This window comes from Aricia agestis, chromosome 22, assembly GCF_905147365.1.
Source record: "Aricia agestis chromosome 22, ilAriAges1.1, whole genome shotgun sequence".
NCBI classification, from domain to species: Eukaryota; Metazoa; Arthropoda; class Insecta; order Lepidoptera; family Lycaenidae; genus Aricia; species Aricia agestis.
In genome coordinates, this window is record NC_056427.1 from 6,245,825 (window position 1) to 6,272,035 (window position 26,211).

Here is a 26,211-nt window from a genome sequence, read left to right on the forward strand (position 1 = left end):
TAAAGATGAAGATAGGGGTAGGTAGATAGATGAAGAAATTAAAAAGATACGCGTAGCACTCGGAGACTGCCACAGTAAAGGCATAGCATTTTTTATCAACTTATGCAATTATTCGCATACGTCTAGTCGCATGCACACAAACAGTGCTGAAATGTGGCGATCCGAAACGACGTTAGACGAATGTTAGGTGTTTTTCGTTACGACATTTCTTGATTAAGGGTGCCTATTACTTTCATCATTTATATGAGATAAAAGGACGCACAAAATTGTTTAAGCAATTAATCAATACTAATAATATTTTAAATGAAAAAGACGTCTTGTCCGAAGTCTCGCGTTTAATTCGCTGAACCGATTTAGATGGAATTTCTTTTCGAGACATTTCCCGGGAAAGGACATACTAGTGTAGTGTGTGTTCCGGACAATTTACGAATCTTGGGCGACAAACTGATTTCGGAAAACACTTATAAATCATTGAACGAATAAACTTCTACTGGAATGTTTATCTTTCAATTTGTTTTTAAACAAAGCAAAAGTTTAAATACTAAAAATATTGATACATTTATTCAGTATTTATATTCAGAAACACACTATCAAATTCACGAATTTTACATGCACAAGAATTGATATCAGATTTTATTTACAGTTTTGTTTGTATTTTTATCCATTATTTCCGATATCTCTGATTAAATAAAATTGTTGTAGAACGACATTAAAAAAAGAGGTTAATTTTTTTACCGACTTCCAAAAAGGAGGAGGTTATATGTTCGGCTGTGGATATTTTTTTTAATGAATTTAAATCTTATTCGAGTACTAAGATAAAACCATATCATACGACATTAGCAACAAATAGCAATGCTGTAACGCAACTCAAAAAGGTCCTTTTATCATGCGAACTTGATACGTGGGAGAGCCATGCTTCGGCACGAATGGGCTGGCTCGACCGGAGAAACACCACGTTCTCACAGAAAACCGGCGTGAAACAGCGCTTGCGCTGTGTTTCGCCGAGTGAGTGAGTTTACCGGAGGCTCAATCCCCTACCCTATTCCCTTCCCTACCCATCCTTACCCTCCCTATTACCCTGTTCCCTCTTAAAAGGCCGACAACGCACTTGCAGCTCTTCTGATGCTGTGAGTGTCCATGGGCGACGGAAGTTGCTTTCCATCAGGTGACCCGTTTGCTCGTTTGCCCCCTTATTTCATAAAAAAAGGTTAATTTATTTAATGGACGTTTTTGTGGGCAAAATATCGCAAATACTCACTTGCAAGTCAATCTGCCCACTTGCCCAGCGTTGCTCGCAGATTTTGCCAGGATCGACGACGTATTCATTTCCGGTTTGAACTTCACCACTAACGTCACTTCCTGTCTGCTCTCCCCTCCTATTCCGTTGTTGACCACGCATTCAAAGTTACCCACATCTTCTCTGGTAGCCCTCTCGATGAGGAGGAAGCTGGTTTGGTTCCTGGGTTCAAAGGTTATGGTGTGGGTTGATAGATCGTAGTCCTGACGCTGCCAAGTTATGTGGTCTGAAGTTAGGGGGTTTCCTGGAAGAGAGAAGTATGTTAGAAGGTGATCTAATAAGAATGTAGAAGAATTCATTCAAAAATAAGCTGTTATCTAACACAGCGTATACAGCTCAATTTTTTTCTCAAAATACTCATTAATGTAAACAAGATACAAAATCGGCGACAAAAACTAGCCCTGAGGCACATTCTCTATTACTATAACTCAAAACACCTAATTTCGTATAACTCCTTAATTATCTTTGTGTATCGTCTTACAATTACATACGATCTGAAATGTTACTTCGTTTTGTTATAATTTAACATGGTTTATTACTTAATTCATTAAAACTTGTGGTGTAAAAGGCCTTTGTTTGTAGACGAGACAACCGCGTTCATTACTTCTACATATATTGTAATTGAGAATATATTTGATCAATTTTTAACTGTAAATGGATTTGAATAAAATTTGAACAAAATATCGCAATCATTGAATAGCTTTTGTAACAAGTGAAATATTGTTGAATTTATATAACATAACATTTCATTGTTGATTTTTTTTACAATAGATGGGTAATATTCAACTTTTTTGGCTGCGTATTTTTCCAATTATGGACTATTCATTTATACAACATAAAGTAAGTTAACATTGGCTTGATCGAAACGATGTGAATTTATTATGAGAAAAATTACAGATAATATTTTGCAATTACCATAGTCTACTAATCGTTGATTACGGTTATGTCCTTTGTTGTATGTAATACTGATAGAGAAAATCTATTATACAAATAAAAAGCACTACCAGGTGCTATTTTACAAAACTTATTATTATATATCTTACCTGTAGCAGTACAAGCCAGTACCGCGTCTTCGTTCGGTGCCACTATTCCTTGCTGAACAACTGACTTAATGCCCGCAGCATCTGAAAGAATAGTATTATTAGTTTTCATATTATCATCTTCATCTTATTTTTAATGACCCCTTTTATCTTTGTCATCACCATCATCACCACAAGCATTCATTTTTATTACTTCTCAAAATTCTTTAACAATAGGGAATGTTACGCAAAGAACAGAACAGAGAGCGCTACTAGTAGATACAGTAAATAATCCGACCAAATCAGACGTGTTGCACACGTCATATCAGAATATTAACATAAACTTTGTCAAACACTGAACAAACTTGTTTACTGTCTGTGCTGGTCGTCTAGCGTGAAAACATTGCAGTAGTATATCCTATCGCTATAATATAAGGTATACCTAAGGCTGTATGTATGTAATGGAAACTTTGAGCACGAATTTAAATATTTTTTTCTTTAGAAAAGACTAAAGTGATATTTTGACAGCATACTCACAGTGGACATTGACAGTGATGTTGACAGTGGCCGCTCCCTGGGAGTTGACAGCCTCGCAGGTGTACACGCCGGCATCATGACGCGACAGCCGCGTCATATTCAGCATGCCCCCTTCCGATATTATTCTGTCGTCTGTAACAATAATCTTAGGTAAAATAAGGTAACATATTTTATATTCATACTTTGCATACTTAAGTTATAAATGCGAAAACTGTCTGTTACCTCTACACGCCTAAACCAATGAACCGATTTTGCTGAAATTTGGTATGGAGACACTTGCGAGAGAAAGGACATAAGATAGAAGAGGAAACAGACAACCTGACAAACTTTCGCGTTTATATTAATATTATGCGTATGTATACAGGTTGTAACAAAAATAAGTGATAATACTTTAGGGTGTGTACGTGTTCCTTGTAGAGAGTTCACTGTGAAAGTAGCAGCGCTGAAAGCCCAAAAATTTTTTTCACTTTTGTATGGGGAGACTTGTGACGCTCGGGCCCTTGCCCATACAAAAGTGAAAAAAAAATCGTCTTTCAGTGCTGCTACCTTCACAGTGATCTCTCTACAAGGAACACGTACACACCCTAAAGTATTATCACTTATTTTTGCTACACACTGTAGACAGATATAATTTCTGTTTATGACTATTCACAGTCGAAGACATCTTGTTTACAACCGCCAAAAAAACTGCCAAAACGATTTTAATGAAATTTGGTATTGTAATAGTTGAAACTCTGGATTAAATTACAGATAACTTTTTTCTAAAAATAATAGGGTTCATTGCAAAATATAATCAGGAATAGAAGTTTATTTCAGAGGCAGTTATGTATTGAATGTTACATCTAAATACAAACTAATATGTTTAATGTTATAATATAACATTAGCTTATATTAAGCTACATAATATACGTTTAATTTCAACAGATATATATCACAATTATTGAAATTAATATGTCCATAATTCAGATGTATTAAACATAATTTAATATAGGAATAGAACATAGTGTGTATGTATTGAATATGCTCTGAAACTACTGGATCGATTCTGATGTAACTTCGCAATAAAATATAGTTAAAACTTTGGAAAATGATAAACACTTTGTATTGCGTCTGCCCGGCAACATTTAGTTTAGTAGAATAGTAGTAGAAAGATAGGATAGATAGGTACTTAACACACACAGATAAATACAAAGATCAGTAGTTTAGGCGCTACAATAGAACAAACATAGACTACCAAAATCTTTACCCTGGGAGAGCCATGCTTCGGCACGACTGGGCCGGCTCGACCGGAGAAATACCACGGGCTCACAGAAAACCGGCGTGAAATAGCGCTTGCGCTGTGTTTCGCCGAGTGAGTGAGTTTACCGGAGGCCCAATTCCCTACCTTTTTCCTTTCCCTACCCTCTCCTATTTCCTTCCCTATCCTCCCCTATTCCCTTCCCTACCCTCCCATATTACCCTATTCCCTCTTAAAAGGTCGGCAACGCACCTGCAGCTCTTCTGATGCTCCGAGTGTCCATGGGCGATGGAAGTTGCTTTCCATCAGGTGACTCGTTTGCTCGTTTGCCCCCTTATTTCATAAAAAAAATACTGTCACAACTACTTTGTACCGTAGTGAAGCCGATAAAAGCTAATTTAAATTTCATAATAAAAAAATAAAAAAAGAACCCTATTTCGCCATATTCGGGTAAATCTGATTGTCTTGAACGTTGTGCTAGAAAAAAAAACATCTGAGAAGGATATTGTTGCTTTCATCTTAAATTATACTTGATTAAAAGTGTATATGTGTCTACACGGAAAATATATTTTACAAAGAGAAAAATTATCCTTCATTTTTAATGCCAGGAAAAGATGAGGCTTCAAGATAAACAAATGAACGCTGACTTGTTTACGAAAAGGCCGCGGAAAATGTACATTTTGCCGGGAAATAAGTAGCCCATTATTGTGATCTCAAATAATATTATGTTGATATGTGTTAAAATTTGGCAAAAATTAATATTCGAGCGTTATATTTGACTGGCTCTTGGCATTTTTTGTAGAATATTGGCTAAAATTCTGTCTGTCCGCCTGAAAGTTGGTATGGAGATACTTTGAGTCCTGGGAAAGGACATACGAGTAGGATACTTTTTATCGGGTGTTATCTAACTATACTGTACTCGGAGAAACATGGCGGTAGCGGTCATGACTCCCTGTCAAAAACTTGTCATGTTATATATAAACCGCGATTGACAATGAAGTGTCAGAACTCAGATGTTGTCAATCGCGGCATCGAAGTCAATGACCTCTACCGCCATGTTTCGCCAAGTACAGTATAGTTTATTAATAAGTTCAATGCTACAATTGACTTTTCCATCGCAAATCGTCTGCTATTTATATCATGGTATTTTTTTATATCTATGGACGCTTCACACCATGTCAGTCTGGCCCCGTGCTAAGTACCTGAAGGACTTGTGTTACGGGTACCAGACAACGGAAATATATTTAATACTTTTATGTTATACATATATTTCAGATTTTTATTATATCATACATACATTTAATACACATCCAAGACCCAGGAAAATTGAACATTTTTTTGTTCCGTCGGCGGGATTCGAACCCGCGACCCCCGGCTTTCGCTACTAATGTACCACCAACTGAGCCACAGAGGTCGTCAAAGGTATCATTATGACCTTCAAACAATTCGTACTTAAAAGTTTGAAATTGAGTTTCACAATTTAGTACACTTTTCTTTTGTACGTTACACGCGTAGACTTTTATTTCTTTCTCTAACTACCATAACAAGGTATGTTTCTTGCCTTAATACGACAAACGAGAGATTTCGAGAAAAGAGAGATAAATTATGAAGATGAGAGGTATATTTCTAAGGTAAATAATGCTACGGTAAACTTTTAAGAGAGTCTCATCCATACTAATATTATAAATGCGAAAGTGTGTCTGTCTGTCTGTCTGTCTGTTACCTCTTCACGCCAAAACCGCTGAACCGATTTTGCTGAAATTTGATATGGAGATACTTTGAGTCCCGGGAAAGGACATAACATACTTTTTATCCCGAAAAATGTACGGTTCCCGCGCGATAAATGAATTTTGGCGCAACGGAGTTGCGGGCGTCATCTAGCTTTATAATAAAGTACTTAGGGTTTTAAACGCCGAATAGTAATTCGCAACAACCGGGCTATATTGATCTTGTGTGTGCGCAATACACAGCCCTTTCTTGTGCTCTAAATAAATGGGATCTGCGTACTTAACTAAATTAGCATGGCACTATACATCTTATACTGCCTACGTTTGTGCGGAATACACAGCCCTAGTTCCATTTGCTTTTTACAATGACAGTCTACTACTCGAACAATTAGGGTCACATTGAACCGGGTTATCTTATACTGCCCTTGTGTGTGAGCAATATACGGCCCTAGCTTGACGCGCCTCTACTAATAGCAGTCTACTACTCGAACAACTCATGTGACTTTAATCAGCGTTATCCTATACTGCCGCTGTGTGTGCGCGATACTCACTCAACGTGCTATACGACGACTGCGTGATTGGGAGTCCGTCTTACGTCCATATAGCAACTCGCGTAAAATAAACTGGTAATCTATACTGCCGCTGTGTGTGCGCAATACTCACTCGACGTGCTATTCGACGACTGCGTGATAGTAAGTCCGTCCTACGTGCATATAACTCGCGTAAAGATACGGTTATCCTGTACTGCCGCTGTGTGTGCGCAATACTCACTCGATGTGCTATACGACGACTGCGTGATGGGGAGTCCGTCCTTCGTCCAGGTGTATGTGACGGCGCTGGGGTTGCCGTCGGCTCGCAGCATGATCACCAGGGGTTCGTTTTCGACGCCAGCAGCAGTCAGTGGGGCCTCATCGAAGATGGGGGCGTCTGGAAGATGGGGGAATGTGAAACGGGGTTTCGATGGGGGTTTGATATCAAATATGTACCATCGTGAAAACTGATTCGTAGGCAGTTGACGGACCTACGTCATTTGGTTTGGTTTGGTTTACGTCAATTCAATGTTGGCTGTGATCGGTCTGATGGGTTTGAGTTAACGCGACCAAATTACTTAGGTCCGCCATCTGCCTAGGAATCAACTTCTCTCATCTATAATAGGTAATATTATAATCTATATGTCGCAGGCGGATTGTATAATCCGCCATTTTCATTACGGCAAGCTGTTTTAAAAAACAGAGCCGTTTTGTAATGCATTTATTTATCGATTAGCCGGATTAAATGCGGCTGAATGATAAATCGCCAGAATGTATTCGGCGCCATACGTTATTCAAAACGGCTAGCCATAATGTAATAAAGCGAAAGATATGTCGCCTCTTTGACAGTTTTTAGTTTCGATTCTTAATACTCTTGGCACTGCCTGTGACATAACAAGAACATTGGCGTTGGATACCAAAAGTGTGTTGCTAAATTGCGAAGTTCTGAGTAAATTAAACAAAGAAAACAGTAACTTTCAGAACAATTTTCAGGTGCAATTAAAGAATTTCTATTATTCTCAATGTAAAATAGTAAAGAAAGTACGATGCGGCTAAACGTGGGCCGCCCTATTGAAGAACGTATCGCAATAACAATTCGGCTAATCGTTAAACCTGTGCATTAAAACACGGCCCTATTTTTTTAAAACAGCTAGCCGTAATGTAATACGGCGGATTATACAATTTGTCTGCGACATATATATTATGTCAAACAATCCTTACTAGCTCTTTAATAATATGAAGGCTAAGGTGTTTGTCTGTTGTCATTAACTCTTAAACGGCTTAATCGATTTACATGAAAATTGGCGTAGATATTTTTTGAGAAACGAGAAAGGACATAGTATGATAGTTTTTGTTGCGGAAAATGCGATTTCTGTTCGAGAATGGAAATTTAGATACAATTTCCTGGAACTCGAAAATCGTTATGACATTTTTCATCTAAATTGGTAAAACTGTTTAATCATGAAGCGGTAACGGACAGGTTTAACTGCAACTGCAGTCAGGTAAAAATGATTGAACGTTTTAATCCAAAATCTCAATTTTATAAACACGTGTTTATTCAGGAGAAAATGGCCAAAAAAATATTATTATTGCGCTCAATCGTTTTTTAAAATCTGTTAATTAATTTGCCAACTCACTTAGGCGTTCCATCAATGTTTAATTATTTTTTTGGCAACTTATTAAGTAATTTCATGAATATTTTTACATGGCAATACGGAGTGATTATTTTAAAATTTTATTATTTTTATAAGGTACGCTTCTTTTTGATTACTTATAATAAGTAAACAAAAGGATACCCTGAAATTGTATTTTTTCTAGGTGATTTTATTTTTATTTTTGATGATTTTACTTTCAGGTGCAGGGCATCGTATGCTTTGATAAATATCCCCCATTAGAATCTCCCGCTTTTGTACTATTTGCCTCACTTTGATATTTTCCCCCAAACTCATAATTTTCAGGGGCAGTTCATCGTGTATTTTAACAAATATATCCCATTAGTCTCTACTTTTGTAGATTTTGCCCCACTTTTGACATATTCCCCCATACTCATAAAACACTTTCAGAGTTAGAAAATAGTGAACTTTGACAAATATCCCCACTATTGAAAAATTTCCCCTCTTTGATGAACATCGCCCATACTCACACAACACTTTCAGGGGCAGGGCATCATGGACGCTCCTTTGTAACGCTTCGTTCATAGCCTCGCATGTATAGACAGCTCCGTTCAGGTCCTTGGTTATGTTAAGCTTGAGTTCAATGCTGGAGACTGTCCCTCCGTGGAGTCCCTTCTTCAGCTGCATCGGTAGACCTGGATGGAAGGTTTGGTTAGACATGACATGCGAAAATAAAGAAATTTTAGTTTATTGAGGTAAGAAACTGAATCATTTTAGTAAGAAAGGTACAAAACTGTATTTAATTCGTTAAAGACGGTACAAAGCTGTATTTTATTCGTTAAAAAGGTACAAAACTGTATTTTGTTCGTTACAAACGGTACAAAACTGTAACTTATTCGTTAAAAAAAGGTACAAAGCTGTATTTCTTTCGTTAAGAAAGGTACAAAGCTGTATTTTATTCGTTAAAAGGCTCACCTTTGACCGGAATGCCGTCCCTCCACCAAGATAGCGTTGCTGGCGGGTTGCTGGACGCGGCGTCGCAGTACAGTGTCGCTTCGAGACCTGGCTTCAGTTCCTCAGGTTCCGCACGAACCTTTACCGCTTCGGGGGCGACTGGGGATGAAACATTCATACTTAATAATAAATACGAAATTGTATCAGTCTGTCTGTCGGTCTGCCTTTACCTCTTCACGCTCAAACCGCTGAACCGATTTTGCTGAAAGGTATGAAGAATGGAGATCCTCAAAGGATAAGTCCCAGGAAAGGATATTTAAGGACATAGGATATTTTTTATCACGAATTTTGGCGCAACGGAGTTGCCGGCGTCTTCTAGTCCATTTGTATAATAATAAAAGAGCCTACTCTTTTTTGGATGTCAGTTAAAAAATAGTAGACGTATAAAAGTCCAGACATAGGCTGTATTTAGCCGCAAACTGTTCGGACTTTAACCCGTTTGGTGCGTTTTTTATTTGCACATAGGGTGGAGAATAGGGAGGGGACATTTTTTGTCGATATAATATCGATGTGTGATTTGATGGTGACTTGATTATTTGAGTTATAGATATGATGCTTATTTTATTATTAAATTATATTGTTTAGTAAAAAATATGTATTAATAGGCTTTAAAAATGAGATAAAATAAGTCGATAACAACTTTATGGAGGAAAATTATTTTTTTGTATTCTATTTACGCAATTATATTATACTTATAAAATAATTATATAACAAATTACAAATACATATTTTCTTGGACAGCAATTTACTGAATACAAAATTTTTTCAAACGTTTTATAATAAGTAAGGTGTAAACTCACACAGTTGGTGAAAGATAACATAAATATTGTTTAACGCCGGTTTACTAGGAAGCCGTGGAGTTGATTCAGTAGCTATCCCATTCGTGCTGAGAGGCCCTCATTTTAAAGATGCAATCTCATTTACACACCATTTTATGCTTTGATTGCTCACAAAAAGTTTTCCAGAAAATATCGATATCGACAAAAATTTCCCATCTCTCGAAACTAGTTAAATGAAAGTCTTTGGAGCACATTTTTTGATTTCTTTCATAGTGTAATGAAAGGACGTGTAGATGAAAGCTAAAACTTTAATTGAAATCTTTTAAAGCTTTTAAAAGACTTTGAATGGGTGAGTTTAGCTAATTAAATGGTGAAAAATACTGGCCATTATTATCTTGATGCGGTTGAATTAAATTAAATTTAACTCTTAGGAATAAGATTTATTACACAGCTAGGGAACCAAAAAGGTATTGTTCTTGCAGTCTTATAAAGGTGGACGTTAACTCAAAGTGCATTCGTTATTATAGACAATAATTTTAATAACCATAATAATTATGTACGAATTTTGGTATTATAAAACTCTTAAATTTTTTGACGTGGGAGAGCCATGCTTCGGCACGTCCTCACAGAAAACCGGCGTGAAACAGCGCTTGCACTGTGTTTCGCCGAGTGAGTGAGTTTACCGGAGGCCCAATCCCCTACCCTTTTCTCTTCCCTACCCTCCCCTATTTCCTTCCTCACCCTCCCCTGTAATTCCCTTCCCTACCCTCCCCTGTTACCCCTTAAAAGGCCGGCAACGCACCTGCAGCTCTTCTGATGCTGCGAGTGTCCATGGGCGACGGAGGTTGCTTTCCATCAGGTGACCCGTTTGCTCGTTTGCCTCCTTATTTCATTAAAAAAAAAATGCGGTTTGCATTTGCATTTGAAAGTTGCCCATTTATTCATAGCCGTTTTCCGAAAATACCCAATTATTATCCAACAAGATTGTCAGATGACTCTCACTAACTTGTCAGACGTATGTCAGTCAGATTGCTGCGATTTGTCAGTCGTTCCCTTCTGAAACATTACAGTGACCATCCAGCGTCACAGTCTTGAACAAGGGAATTGTGTATTGTAAATCAATTATGTAGGTATGTTGGTCAGATCTTTGTGACTAACATTTCAGTAACTTACAGTAAATATTCAGCGTGACAGTAAGAAAAGAGGTATTTCAGTCGCGCTGTTGGTAGTACAGCGGTACTGAGCTTATTTGTCAGTCAGATTTTAGTCAAGTAGTAGGCTTTTCAGTCAGATTTTAGTCAAGTATGTAGGGATTTCAGTCAGATTTTAGTCAAGTATATAGGGGTTTCAGTCAGATTTTAGTCAAGTATGTAGGGATTTCAGTCAGATTTTAGTCAAGTATATAGGGGTTTCAGTCAGATTTTAGTCAAGTCTGTAGGTATGTCAGTCAGTCATTTCGTGCTAAAGTATTACTTACAGTGAACATTCAGCGTGACAGTCTCAAACAGGGGTATTTCAGTTGCGCTGTTGGTGGCTTCGCATCGGTACTGAGCCTGGTTGTCTGTCACATTCGTGAGGATGGAGATCTCTGCTGTGACCGCCTTGTCTGATGTCTTCGTGGTGGAGTGGATCTGCAATGGAAGGAGAGATAAGAGAGAACGAAAAAGTATAGAGATAAAAAGAAATGTTTAAAATTACTAATTGCTATGATTGCTACCAAGATTGTCAATAGATTTAACACTATGATTGTCATTAAGATATGATGTATGCTCCAAATATGCATATGATTTAAGCATTTTGTGTCAAACTGTTCGTCAAAGTCTATTTGAATCATCAAGTAGACTTTGATGTAATATAAAGTGTTATTATACTTTACAATCTTCAATAAAAATTTTTTTATGAAATAAGGGGGCAAACGAGCAAACGGGTCACCTGATGGAAAGCAACTTCCGTCGCCCATGGACACTCGCAGCATCAGAAGAGCTGCAGGTGCGTTGCCGGCCTTTTAAGGGGTAATAGGGGAGGGTAGGGAAGGGAATAGGGGAGGGTACGGAAGAGAATAGGGGAGGGTACGGTAGGAAATAGGGGAGGGTAGGGAAAGGAAAAGGGTAGGGGATTGGGCCTCCGGTGAACTCACTCACTCGGCGAAACACAGCGGAAGCGCTGTTTCACGCCGGTTTTCTGTGAGGACGTGGTATTTCTCCGGTCGAGCCGGCCCATTCGTGCCGAAGCATGGCTCTCCCACGTCTTAATTTAGGAGACTTAAATTAGGAGACTTTTAATGATAACTTAAATTATAAAAGATTATGACGTCATAAGCTCCGTACATTTTCCGTCAAACTGTTCATTAAATGAAAGGTCATTAAATGAAAATGATAACTTACGTAATGAGTAACGGTCTCACTACAAAAGATTTAAACACCTGTTGAACAGTTGATTAGAGAAAAATTCACCACAAAATGGTCTTAAAACAACTGTTCAATAGATGTTTCGTTTTTTATGTCTCTAAGTGCGGCATTAGATGTAAAAATATCTGCTTTTTTATAAAGTTACAAACAAGCAAACAGGTCACCTGATGGAAATCACCTACCGTCACCCATGGGCACTGCCAACATCAGAAGAGATGCAGGTGCGTTGTCATCTTTTTAAGTGTAAGAATATCAGATTTTAAAATGCAAGGCAAAATACAATACCTTCTTATCATTTTTGAACCAAGTCAGCGTGGCTAGAGGGTTGCCGCCTGTCGACATACAGGATATCTTCTGTACGGTTCCCGCGGCTAAAGTGGTACCAGGGACGTAGCCGGTGACGATGGGCGCCGACGGGGGGTCTGGAGACAAAAAAAAAACAATAAAAAAGAAGAAATACAAAAACATCCATCTATATTATATTTAAGGACAAAAAAAAACAATAAAACACGTGTGGCTAGCTATTCCAAAGCATATTTATCAACTTATGCAATTACAAATCGCATACGTCGCACGCACACAAACACCGTGCCGAAGTCTGGCAACGTCGCACTGACCGGCATAGCGGTACGCATAGCAGTACGCAGCACCGCTATGCCGGTCGATGCGGCGAGCACTACACGATGCTAGACGAATGTTAGGTGTTTTTCGTTACGGAATTTCTTGATTCGGTCGCCGCGCTCGACAGCCCGTGACAAAAGGTATGCAATAGCTTAAAAATGAAGAAACACAAAAAGCAAAGTCCTTCTATATTATTATTGTAGCGAAAGTGTGTTTGTATGTTACTTTTTACGCTAAAACTGCTGAACCAATTTTGATGATATTTGGATAAAGTATAGAGTAGACCACGGGGAAGGACATAGGCTACTTTTTATCACGGAAAAATAAACTATTCCTACGGGATTTGATATTGCGCGTATCATGTCGCGGATAACGGCTACTTTTAAAACATATACTTATTATTAATGAAAAATGTACAGTTTACGCTGATTTATTCAGAAAGAACATAATTATTTAATGTTGTAGCAAATACGGGAAAAAGTAATTTCATTATAACATCGTTTTATTTTATATCTCTGCGGAAACAGAAGCAAAAAGTTTTGTAATAACGCGTTATAACATTAAAATTGTACTAATATAAACATGAGTACTGCGTCTGCTTATTATGTACGCTTTAATTATACTAATTCGAGCCGGCGACTTCGCTCGCGTTAAGAATTATTATTATATATGTTACGCTCAAAGACCGAAAACGCTCAGTGACCGAAAAAATGGCTCACAACGCGTTGTGGTCATAGTGAAACGGCCACGACGCGTTCTGGCAATCACAGAAATACCACAAAGCAAAATTCGTGTCATGGCTGACGTGCTATTCGACCACAACGCGTTGTGGTAATCGAGAAAAGCCATGACGCGTTCTAAGCATTTAAAAACAGCCACGACGCGAATCCGTGTTGTGGCTCTAATGAAAACGGCCACGAAACGTTCTGAAACTAGGTTATATACTCAGGAGTAATTTTATAGCGCCCAAGTGTGTGCGCAATACACAAGAGCACTCTGGTTTCAATGAAACCAGGCTAGTTACGCAGGAGTAATATATAACAGGATTATATATAGCAGGAATATACAGTGTGTAACGAAAATAAGTGATAATACTTTAGGGTGTGTACGTGTTCCTTGTAGAGAGTTCACTGTGAAAGTAGCAGCGCTGAAAGACCAAAAAATTTTTTCACTTTTGTATGGGGAAACTCGTGAAAAAAATAAATTCATCTTTCAGAGCTGCTACTTTCACAGTGAAATCTGTACAAGGAACACGTACACACCCTAAAGTATTATCACTTATTTTTGTTACACACTGTATAATAAGTAAGGACATTAATGGAGTCGTGAATTCTTAGTTTACATCAATGAGATCCTATAGATTACATTTATCTGACTTTTGTGAGTGTTAAAGTAACGAATCGCCAAAGATTAGATGTGATCTACGTTACTACGTTTAATGACGGTTTTATATAACGTAGACGCGACGTTAGACCGTAAAGTGCGCGTTATAGCGGCTAATATTACGTTAAGGGGCCTATAAGGGGGCGACTTTGCAAATAAGGTATGCGTCTGTCACTTTGAAAAGCTTGTATTGGTCTGTCACCATGACAGGCTTGTCTTTGTCTGTCACTTTGAAAAGCTTTTATTTGTCTGTCACTATGGAAAGCTTGTCTTTGTCTGTCACTTTGGAAAGCTTGTCTTTCTGTTTACATGACAGTTAAGAATATTTTTTTAAATAAGCGGGGAAACGAGCAAACGGGTGACCTAATGGAAAGTAACAGCCGTCGCCCATGGAGAGTGTCCATGAGAAGAGCTGCAGGTGCGTTGCAGGCCTTTGAAGAGGGAATACGCTGTCTTCATGAAGCTTGCAGGTGGTAAGTCGTTTGGGTCCGGAAACACTGCTAGACTCTTGGCTTTTTTAACTTCCAACGAAAACAGAAGGTTAAGTTTGTCATATTTGTCTGTGTGTTTGTCAGTCCATTGCATCGTAGTATCCAAACTAGTGGGCGTTTAATCTAGTTTTTGTTGTTTGAAAGCTAACTCGATGTTAAGCCATAATTCATCATCATCAGCTCGCTCACAGCTGGAAAAACCTGACAACGTAACCGGCACAGCCTTGCAGTGTGGCTAGACTTCGGCACGGTGTTTGTGTGCGTGCAACTAGACGTATGCGAATTATAATTGCATAAGTTGATAAAAGCTATGCAATAGCTTTACCGCGGCAGTCCTTGAGTGCCACATGTATTTTTTATATTTTCTTACATGTAGTTTAAGATTTTCTGTCGCCTGTCAGTAGACAACCTTATCCATTATTTTAATTAAACACTGCGAACAGAATTATGTTCTTGTTCATTATCACTATGATAACAAAATTGCTTTCTATTATCTTCTCCTTTTACAATAAATAGCAGAACATAAAAATAATTAGGGTGAGCGAAGCGAGCCCTAGTTTGGTACTACTAATATATATTCTGTGCCCTAGTATATCCCACAACCTGTACATTTTGTGGTGGTCAGTCCAGGTAGAATATGAAAAAAAACTGCCTTAAAGATTATTACCACGCAGAAATACGACGCGAGCCCTCATAAAGCTATTGATTTCAATAGACGTGATAATTTTTCCGTAAAATGTACCACAAAAATGCTCGCTTCGCTCGCCCTGATTATACAAATACGAAAATTGGGCAGTTCTGGGAAATACATACGGGCCGAATTGATAACTCACTTCAGGTTACTACACATATAGACAGACGGACAGACACGTCGTAGCTGGATACATCGTGAATACATTCAACATTAACAATTATTCCACAACTTAACTTTCTCTACACCTGTTTCAATTTACCCCCGGCAAGACTTACCGACTTGCGGTAAGTCTTGCCAAGTTATGGTAAGTTTCAGTTGAAAGTTGGTTAGTGTGCGAATTAAAATGATAAATGTTCTTTGAATAGTATGTGTTACCTGACTGCGAAAAAGGGGAGTGTATGCCAAATACGTCAAAGGAACTGTTACGTACACAGATCTGTTACGTTCATACTATTTTCCGGCTTAAATCTCTTCCGAACAACATTGACAAATTTGACAGATAAGTGAAACAAAAGATACGAAATGCCATTTACATAAAAGAGACAGACTAAATAAAAGACGACCCAATTGGGTCGTATTTGAAGCTTCACAACGCGCGCGGTAGTAACATATCTGCTTTGAGTTTTTTATTATTATATCATTGTACATAATATAATAGTTAATGGAATCAAGCGTTACTTTGCAGAACACCATAGCTTAAAATTTAGTTTGTTATTATTTTTAGCGATATTCCGCGAAATAAACTTCCACCTTCTTATAATAAGTATAAATAAAGATATTAAAAAAAAGAGTGGCACTCGGGAACTGCCGCGGTAAAGCTAAACTCCAAAGCATAGCATTTTTTATCAACTTATGCAATAATTATAACTCGCATACGTCTAGTACACAAACTTCATGTCGAAGTCTGGCAACGCTGAATGTTTTAGAGAGGGTTGCACTAGAGGCGTGGTTAAAGTTAAAGTTATGGTTATAACCAACTAAGCCTTAACTATAGTTAAGGCTTACATTTAACTTTCACCACAGAATTTGACAGATGACAGCTGGTCCGACAAGGCTTGAAATGAACGTGGGCGGGGACGCTGCTGGTAAAGGAGAACTGTCAAAAATGGCGTTTTTGTATGATGACAGCGTTAGGGTCAATTTATACTAGTGCAGAGTCGAAGCGCATCGAAGCGAATTATTAAAAGCGCATATGACCCTAACTTGACTACATACTTTAACCTAGATCTCAAAATCTGTAAGGTCTAGAAAACTGATTTTTTGACACAAGTAACTTCAGTTCATGAAGATTAAATGCTCAAGACGAAAGAAAACACGATTACTGAATAAATGCTCGATAGTTTTTTTACAAAAAACCTTGTTTTAGACACATTTTTGCTTGGATCTTCGAAGTTTGCTGTCTTTTCTTTAATATTTTTTAATATCTAAAAAGGTATTGATAAAACCTAAATTTGCTCTTAGGTTTTATCAATACCTTTTTTCATAATCATTATAGTTCGTCTTTTATTCAAGTAAAACTAACTCGGCGATGATTCCGCGTCGTCCTTTTTCACCTGGCATATGAAAGACGAGCGTGAGTGTGAAGAGAGAAGGACGATGTTTGATTTTTAGAGTCAGGCGAGCTCTTAAAACTGAACATAGCAAATTCAACCTTAACTCCAAAGCGTTAACGCACTTTATTACTTCTGAGAATTTAAAAAGACGCGCGAATTCGCGTGAATGCGCACGACCAACGCCTATTTGCCTCGCGGAAGTAATGTACACGTTGCGCTCTGGAGTTAAGGTTTAATTTTCTGTGTCAGTTTTTGGGAATTCGCTTCGCTTCGACTCTGTCTTATAAATTGACCCTCAGTTACTTTTTTCGCCACGTTCATTCAAAGCCTTGTCGAGCTCAAGGTTATGGTTAAATATGGCGTCCATTTTTGACTTTAACTAAAGATTTGACATTTTGCATTGTAGTTAAAGTTCCAGTTATAGCTAAAGTAAGTAGGTGTAACCCACATTTAAGTTTTTTTCGTTATGGAATCTCTCGATTAAAATCCCGCAATGAAAGCTATGCAACAGCCTAAAATTACGTATTGTACAGATTAATATACTGTTACAAGTTAATAAACATATTGTAAGTCCTTTGTATGAGGACAATGGATGAGGTATATCGATTTCCCATAACGCTTTGAAGTTTATTGTATGACAAAACGCTAGCTTGTATGACTATGTTTCACTTTGATCAGAACTACACAAAGATATAATGCTACTCATTCAAATGTCGCTCCCAATTAACTCCAAATTACACATCCATACTATATATTATAAATGCGAAAGTGTCTGTCTGTCTATTACCTCTTCACTCTAAAACCACTGAACCGATTTTACTGAAATTTTATATGCAAATACTTTGAATCCCTGAAAAGGGTATAGGTACTTTTTATCCAAGAAAAATGTTTTTGGCGTGGGAGAGCCATGCTTCGGCACGAATGGGCCGGCTCGACCGAAGAGATACCACGGGCTCACAGAAAACACGCCGAGTGAGTGAGTTTACCGGAGGCCCAATCCCCTACCCTTTTCCCTTCCCTACCCTCCCCTATTACCCTATTCCCTCTTTCAAGGCCGGCAACGCACCTGCAGCTCTTCTGATGCTGCGAGTGTCCATGGTCGACGGAAGTTGCTTACCATCAGGTCGTTTGCTCGTTTCCCTATTTATTTCATTTAAAAAAATGTACGATTCCCGCGAAATAATCAAATATAGCCACGGAATTTCGGGCATCATCTAGTATATCTTTGTCCACACTGTGCCTTTTTCTGTTCGTCAAGGGCATGCGTTATAGCGCAGTCGACAGCGAACGCCCGCGACGCATGCCCTCTGACCGTATCCAAAAAACAAAAATGACAATGTTGGCGTTGCGTTCGCTGACGCATTCAATTATTGAATGCGCCAAAACGAAAGTTGAATAAAGAAGATGACGACAATTTAAGACGAAAGCGCATAGTGTGGACATAGCTCATGTGTAAAATTTTTTCAAAATCGATGCAGCAGTATATTTAACACTAGAAAGTATTCAAAAACATGTTCTTAGTTGAAATCTAATAACTAAGGCAAAAGCTTGCAACCATTAAGCTGGATTTTCGGAAATTCCTCACTGGAAACGCTAAAATGAATTCTGCAAAATCCAGAGGAGATTCAGCATTTTATAGTCCATTTTTTTCCGAAATTCATAAAGAAGATAGGATTTACTAGGCTGAGTAATTGGTATAGTGTGTCCATCTATACTAATAATACTACAATGCGAAAAATGTCTGTCTGTTACCTCTTCACGCTTAAGGTGACGCCTTGATAATTTGGCTGCAGCGATATCGATTTTTCTCAACTATGACTAAAGCTAAGAAATTAAAGTTCATTGTCAGTATTCATCATGTCTTTATCTTTGAATTACCCATAGCATAACACGATTGGTCCAACTATTATAACACATAATAATTAATCAAAAATGCCTCTGTAAAAACAGGGATTCTAATTTTGCCAACAGAGGAGAGTGATATAAGCTTCCAAAATTTGTACATAGATTAGTTCAAGCATACAATATAATTTGGCCATAGCAATGAAATATATTTATGGTTTTTAAACTATGTGACAAAAACCATTTTGTCATTTGAAATTTTCACAGATTGTGTATCTGTTGCCACTAAGTATAACAACAAATACTAAAAACAAAATAAAATTAATGTTTATTTTGGCCTTTTTTGCTTGATATCAATAATGGCAACAGGTAGGCACTTGATTTATATGTATACTTTTATATTCAAGAATAATATTAAAATAAAATGAAAAAATAAATCATGTCTATTTTTCTAAGCTCTACGCGTACGGACTAAGTCCTGTGATGGGATGCAGATGGACATGTCATGTTTGAGTTGTCTGTTGTTCCGAGCCGCGCAAACATTTCATACGGCCGTGATGAAATTCAAATAAAAATGGTCCTGCTAGCCGGATTCGGCAAATGGTCCTCCGAGCCGGATTTCGAGTTTTCGAGTGGAGTAATTTGGAAAACGTTCGAATATTCTTTTTTCAAAAATGCTTCTATGTATAAAAACACCAATATTTTTGTTTTTCGTACGCCTTATATCCTTACTAATATTGTGAATGCGTGAGTGTAGCTTGAACCACTGAACCGATTCAGTTGTTTGGTATGGATATTTTGAAAGACAGGAACGGGCATAGGCTATTTTTGTAGCGTAAAAATGCACGGTTCACTGTGAAAGTAGCAGCGCTGAAAGAATTCCTTGTACTTCGATGTTTCTATGAGAAATGCCTCAACGTCATGAATTAGCCCATACCAGCGGTTCTCAAACTTTTTTGGTCGGCGAGCCCTTTCAAGAAATGACATTTTTAACGAACCCCAAAAAGAAGAACGTCTCGTCTTTGAATGAATTGTCTCCATACTGGGGCATCTGATGAAATTTCTTAAAACAATTTATGTATCGATCGTGGAGCCTCTACAAGGCTTAAAGAATGTCTGGCCTATCCATACTAATATTATAAATGCGAAATTGTGTCTGTCTGTCTGTTACCTCTTCACGGCCAAACCACTGAACCGAATTTGCTGAAATTTGGTATGGAAATAGTTCGAGTCCCGGCAAAGGGTAAAATATACATTTTACCCTGGGAAGATGTACGGTTCCCGCGTGATAGACTAATTTTGGTGCAATGGAGTTGCAGGCGTCATCATAATACAATAATAATTATACCATATCGCAGCTTAATATCTAAAATTATGTTAGTGTGCCCCCGGTCTAAGCAGGGTGTTTAGTCAACTTGCATTCGATTACTCACACAGGAAGACCGACACGACTGGCGAGAGATCAGGCGCAGGACCGACATTTTACATGCCCATCCGAAGCATGGATCATCTTACTTGTCAGACAATCAGGTAATCAGCCTGCATTGTCTTAACCAAACTTGGAAATAGCATGTTTCCAACGCGGGAATCGAACCCACGACCTCCGAGTCAAGAGCCACGCTCATAACCACGAAGGCGTTATAGAAACTATTGAATATAACTTGTCTAAGCACCCAGGGCTGCCGTCACGTGCCGCTCGTTAGGGGGATGAACATCGAAATAATTGTCCAACTAACTAAAGTGCGCCAGCCCTGAACTTTTAACTAGTAGCAAAAATTATTTAGTATGGGGGCGTGAGTTGATTTATTTAGGGAACGTTGGGACGTGGGAACCGTACATTTTGCTGATACGTTCATATATATTTTAATGCAAATAAATTATTGATTGATTGATCGGGAACCGTACATTTTTCCGGGATAAAAAGTATCCTATGTCCTCCCCGGGACTCAAAGTTCAACGGTTTGGGCGTGAAGAGGTAACATACAGACAGACAGACAGATAGAAAGATAGATAGAGAGACAGACACACTTTCGCATTTATAATATTAGTTTGGTTATGGATTGGAGCACGAGTTGATGAACCGTACATTTTTCCGGGATAAAAAAGTATCCCACGTCCTGTCCCGGGACTCAAAGTATCTCCATACCGAATTTCAGCAAAATCTGTTCAGCGGTTTAGGCGTGAAGAAGTACCAAACAGAAAGCCTACTGCAATTTTATTAGTACGGCTAAAGAAAACACCTTTTATGATACAAGTAACGTAGGCGGCTATTATAAGCTTTATGTCGACTGAACAAAGTTCATTTTCCTTTGTATTCATTCTAACAGTACCTATTAAAGAAAATATTTTGATATAATTTACATACTTTCACGGTAAAATCGCTTTAGGGTGTTATGATAGTCCCAAGAAAGAATTAATTAATAATTTTATAAAACGAGCATAATAATCGCCTCGTGGAAGGAATTTTAAAGTGGGAGGAGCCACGCTTCGGCACGAATGGGCCGGCTCGACCGGAGAGAAATACCACGTTCTCAACGTAGCAAAACCAAAGGAGTGACAAGAGCATTTTTAAAAGTATTGAGAAATTGTGAAGTTACATGTGGGTAATCCCTAGATCTATACGTGTATAGATACGTGGGAGAGCCATGCTTCGGCACGAATGGGCCGGCTCGACCGGAGAAATACCACGTTCTCACAGAAAACCGGCGTGAAACAGCGCTTGCGCTGTGTTTCGCCGAGTGAGTGAGTTTACCGGAGGCCCAATCCCCTACCCTTTTCCCTTTTCTAACCTATCCTATTTCCTTCCCTACCCTTCCCTATTACTTCTTAAAAGGCCGGCAACGCACCTGCAGCTCTTCTGATGCTGCGAGCGTCTATGGGCGACAGAAGTTGCTTTCCATCAGTTGACCCGTTTGCTCGTTTGCCCCCTTATTTCATTAAAAAAAAATTTTTTGACTAGTTGATGCTCGCAACTCCGTTGCGCGAAAATTCGTTTATCACGTGGGAACCGTACATTTTCCGACATAAAAAGCATGCTTTTAAAACGGGCTTTGGCCCACCACACATTCCCACCACTGTATCTCCTGTGTCGCCAGGATCGATAGCGGTATCCAACCACGAAAACCCTTTGATATGATCTCAGGGAGCCCGAGGGACATGCTAAAGCCGTCTTGGGACCCGCAACGAAATTAATCAGAAGAAAATAGGAGGAGTAGGAAGAATTCCACTTTCCCTCCCCATAAAAGCGGGAGACAGCACAAAGTTGCAATGACCAAAAGTCAGAGAATAATACGGTTAATAATAATTGTGACTCCTAAGCTGAATGTAAGTTAATATTGGAGTAAAAAGCATGCTTATGTACATTCAAGGAACTTCAAAGTATTTCCGTACCAAATTTTATCAAAATCGGTTCAGCGACTTAAGCGTGAAGACGTACAGACAGACGCACTTTCACATTTATTATATTAGTAAAGATAAAGCATTTTTGATTAACTTGTAACAGCCTATACTTCGAAATGTTTCTTTTTCAGACAGAACAACGCCTGTCGGGCCCTCTATACAGTGCAGTCTGAGCCTTACCTGTATGTAGAGCGCCTTATTTGAATAACCGACAAATTACAATGAATTATGCATGAACACGATGTTAGTTTTTACCTTGTAATAACCGCACATAGGAGACACCGGGGATGCGGATGTTTTATGACAGTGTTTTTCAACCTGTGGGTCGCAAATATTCTATGGAGGTCGCCAGAGGTTGAGACAACTATTTTATCTATACTAATATTATAAACGCAAAAATGTGTCTGTCTGTTACCTCGTAACGCCTAAACCGCTGAGCCGATGTTACTGAAAGGTATGGAGATTTGAATCCCGGGAAAGGACATGGAATACTTTTTATCCCGGAAGTGTACCTACGGTTCCCGCGCTATAAGCGAATCTTCACGCAACCGAGTTGCGGCCGGCATCTAATTCCTTTTTATTTCTTATTGTCCATGGCATTACCATCAGGTGGTTTGATAGCTCATTCGCGAGAAAACGCGGAAGACGAGTGTTTTTCGCTATCATTACGTAACGAACGGACGGACAACTTTTTGTATACATAGCGCAGATAGGAAGTATCTTCCTATTCATATCTTCACGTTTTTGCCGACTCTAATGATGGTGGTTAAGGCATAAGCGGCAGCGATTGTGCATGAGAGGTAGCGTTTTTATTTTTATTAAGTAAAAGTTGTACTTTTTTATACGGTAAGATATTAGTCAAATTCTTGAAATGAACGCAAGTTCACAAACGGAAGTTTGGGTTTTGGCTTAAACATAATTAAGGTCACTTTATCATAACACCCATTTGTATAGTATTAACACTAATTGTGTACAAAAAAAAGTTTTTATTATTTCATAGATTCAAATTCTAATATTCTGCACAATTTACAAAATGTAACAAGCAAAATTATAATTTCCTAAAGATCTCTTGAGACTCACTAGTGAACAAAAATATCAGCCTAGCGAAATCGCTTTTCGCTAATCGCTACCACCTTAGACCACGCACTAATTACATGATAAATGACGCCCAGATAACAACTTGCTACAATATGCTTAAATGTTGCTTTAAGCGCTGAAAGACCATTCAGGCTCATGCAAAATGGCCGCCAGGGGGGAAGGGGGCAGGGGGGATGTTGACAGTTCAATGACAGGTCGAAATAATTGAGGTGTGTACTTCGTTGGATACCATGGCACGATGGAAGAACGGCGGAATAATAAGGGAAGGTATACGTGAAAAAATGTTTATTTATCAAACTTTTTGTCTTGAGTACCCCCCTTACTGTACATTTTTCCAAGATGCCTAAGTTGCTAAAATTTATCTCTACATTGGTGTTAAATTTCATCAAAATCATTCCAGTAACTTAGGTTTTTTTGACGACCTATGTGGCTCAGTTGGTGGGCTGTTGGTAGCTCAAGCCGGGGGTCGCGGGTTCGAATCCCGCCGACGGAACATAAAGTTTTCCAAGTTCCTGGGTCATGGATGTGTATTAAATGTGTTTATCATATAATAAAAATCTTAAATATATGTACAGTATAAAAATATTAAATATATTTCGGTTGTCTGGTACCCGTAACACAAGTCCTTCTGGTACTTAGCACGGGGCCAGACTGACGTGGTATGAAGCGTCCATAGATATTATTATAAGAACTTTTCTCCGACATGAACAAACACTGCATGAAATTAATTAGCGAAATCGGTTGCTGTTCTCGAGATTAGCGCTCAGTTCATTTAGCAGTTTATTTCAAGATATAAAATATTGTTTCGTGTAAAGTACAGATAAAAATAATAAGACATTCATCTTAAAAGTAGCCAAGTGCGAAAAGTGCTGACTGCGGAGTGACAGATTCGAAATTTAAATAATTACGAGGGTAAAAGAGAGGTCAACTGTCAAATAGAAGATGTTTAAAATTTAACGACGATTAAATATGCAACGAAGAAATTATCCAAAGTATTTGCATAGTATAACACAGTATTGTAACTTAGCTATGTCCATTTATCGAGGAAGGCTATAGGCTATATTTTATCACACTGAGACTAACACTCGGAGCGAAGAAATAGGAGAAAATGTGGAAAAAACGGGGGAAATTATTTGAAAGAGCTTATCTCACGAACTACTGGAGCCATTTTTCTGTTATTTAGCACAGATAAGAAGTAGACCACGTGAAGGATCATAGGCTGTTTTTTGTGGACTAATTTTTCTGTGAAATATCTAATTTAACGGAACGTCTAGTATATTATATCCTTTCCCGGGACTCTAAGTATCTCTGTACCAAATATCATCTAAATCAGTTCCTCGGATTTAAGAGGAAACAGACAGACACACTTTCGCATTCATAATATAAGTATGGATTTAAGGAAACTAGGCTTCCAATTGGCTGCCTAACATATTTCCCCCGGCACATATAACATATACAGCAAACATATACCACATCAAAGCGACCCTATATTAGGAAATAGTTTCCCCGGTTTCATTATATCTGTCCCATTCCGAAAACGTTTGCGGTGTACCCACATTCTGCTAAAATACTAATTATAAATGCGAAAGTGTGTGTCTGTCTGTTACATCTTCACACCTAAGGCCGTGATCCCATTGCTTTTTGTAGGGATGCAGTCGCGATACTGTCGCATATTTGCATCGATACTGTCGCGAATCGCGATGCAGTCGCTAGCTGTGTGTAAATGGAAGTGGAAATGCGACTAACGCGCGATAGGGTCAATTTATAATAGCGCAGAGTCGAAGCGAAGTGAATTCCCAAAAGCTGAACACAGAAAATTCAACCCTAACTCTAGAGCGTAACGCATATATTTCTTCTGCGAGGCTAATCAGCGTTGGTCGGGCGCATTCACGCGAATTCGCGCCTTTTTAAATTCGCAGAAGTAATAAAGTGCGTTAATGCCTTAGAGTAAGGTTTAATTTGTAATGTTCAGTTTTAATACTTCGCTTCGATGCGCTTCGACACTGCAGTAGTATAAATTGACCCTTAGTAGTTATGCAGTCGTGCGCTTCATAGTCGCGCGACTGCATCGCTACCAAAAGTCGCAGTGGGCGAAGGCCCTAAGCCGTTGAAACGATTTTGTTGGTTATGGAGATACTTTCGAGTCCCGGGAAAGGACATAGGATACTCTTTACCGCGGGAAATGTACGGTTCGCTCGCGACAAGAAGCTTTGGGAGAGCCATGCTTCGGCACGAATGGGCCGGCTCGACCGGAGAAATACCACGGGCTCACAGAAAGCCGGCGTGAACAGCGCTCGCGCTGTGTTTCGCCGAGTGAGTAAGTTTCCCGGAGGTCCAATTCCCTACCCTATTCCCTTCCCTACCCTCCCCTATTACCCTATTCCCTCTTAAAAGGTCGGCAACGCACCTGCAAATCTTCTGATGCTGCGAGTGTCCATGGGCGACGGAAGTTGATTTCTATCAGGTGACCCGTTTGTTTGTTTGCCCCCTTATTTCATAAAAAAAAAACTTCAGTAACGTTTCGATGTAGTTTTGGTATCGTAAGCGTCAACCGGTACATCTCTAACTTTTTCCTTCCTTAATTTTTAGATGAAATTTAAAATAGTATTTTAAGCAGCAAAATGTACGGTTCCCATACGATATAGAAGACCATTGAGGCATCGATGATTTTAACGCAAAACTCGGTTGAGCCGAATGATGAAAACGCAATCCAGATTGACACAGCAATCAGCTAAGTGAAGTCTTTGCGGGTATTCTGAAAAAATCCGGACCAATCCTTTCAGACGCGAAACAAACGCTTTGAGCAGTTCAGCCGCAAACTAAACCTTATTGCGTACGGCATAGGGGTCAGACTTATCGAAAAATTCGATACGTATTGAAAGGTTGCAGAGGCGGTTAGACTTTGCAAAAAAATGTGTCTTTCAATTCTCAAACCCGTGTTCCTAGCTTCGTTGATCACAGTATTTTGA

The 26,211-nt window shown here is 38.7% G+C and overlaps 1 protein-coding gene across 3 annotated transcripts in view; it reads right to left on the reverse strand.

The window, feature by feature from the left end:
- Positions 1-26,211, reverse strand: part of LOC121738159 (nephrin) — a 269,086-nt gene that overhangs the window by 27,923 nt on the left and 214,952 nt on the right. For all 3 annotated transcript variants that reach the window (XM_042130052.1, XM_042130050.1, XM_042130051.1), the window contains exons 12-19: positions 12,447-12,583; positions 11,231-11,384; positions 8,936-9,073; positions 8,491-8,655; positions 6,589-6,744; positions 2,854-2,985; positions 2,341-2,421; positions 1,259-1,541 (exon numbers count right to left, since the gene is read on the reverse strand). In XM_042130052.1, coding sequence (XP_041985986.1) covers positions 1,259-1,541; positions 2,341-2,421; positions 2,854-2,985; positions 6,589-6,744; positions 8,491-8,655; positions 8,936-9,073; positions 11,231-11,384; positions 12,447-12,583 — 1,246 coding nt within the window. The remainder of the gene's footprint in view (positions 1-1,258; positions 1,542-2,340; positions 2,422-2,853; positions 2,986-6,588; positions 6,745-8,490; positions 8,656-8,935; positions 9,074-11,230; positions 11,385-12,446; positions 12,584-26,211) is intronic.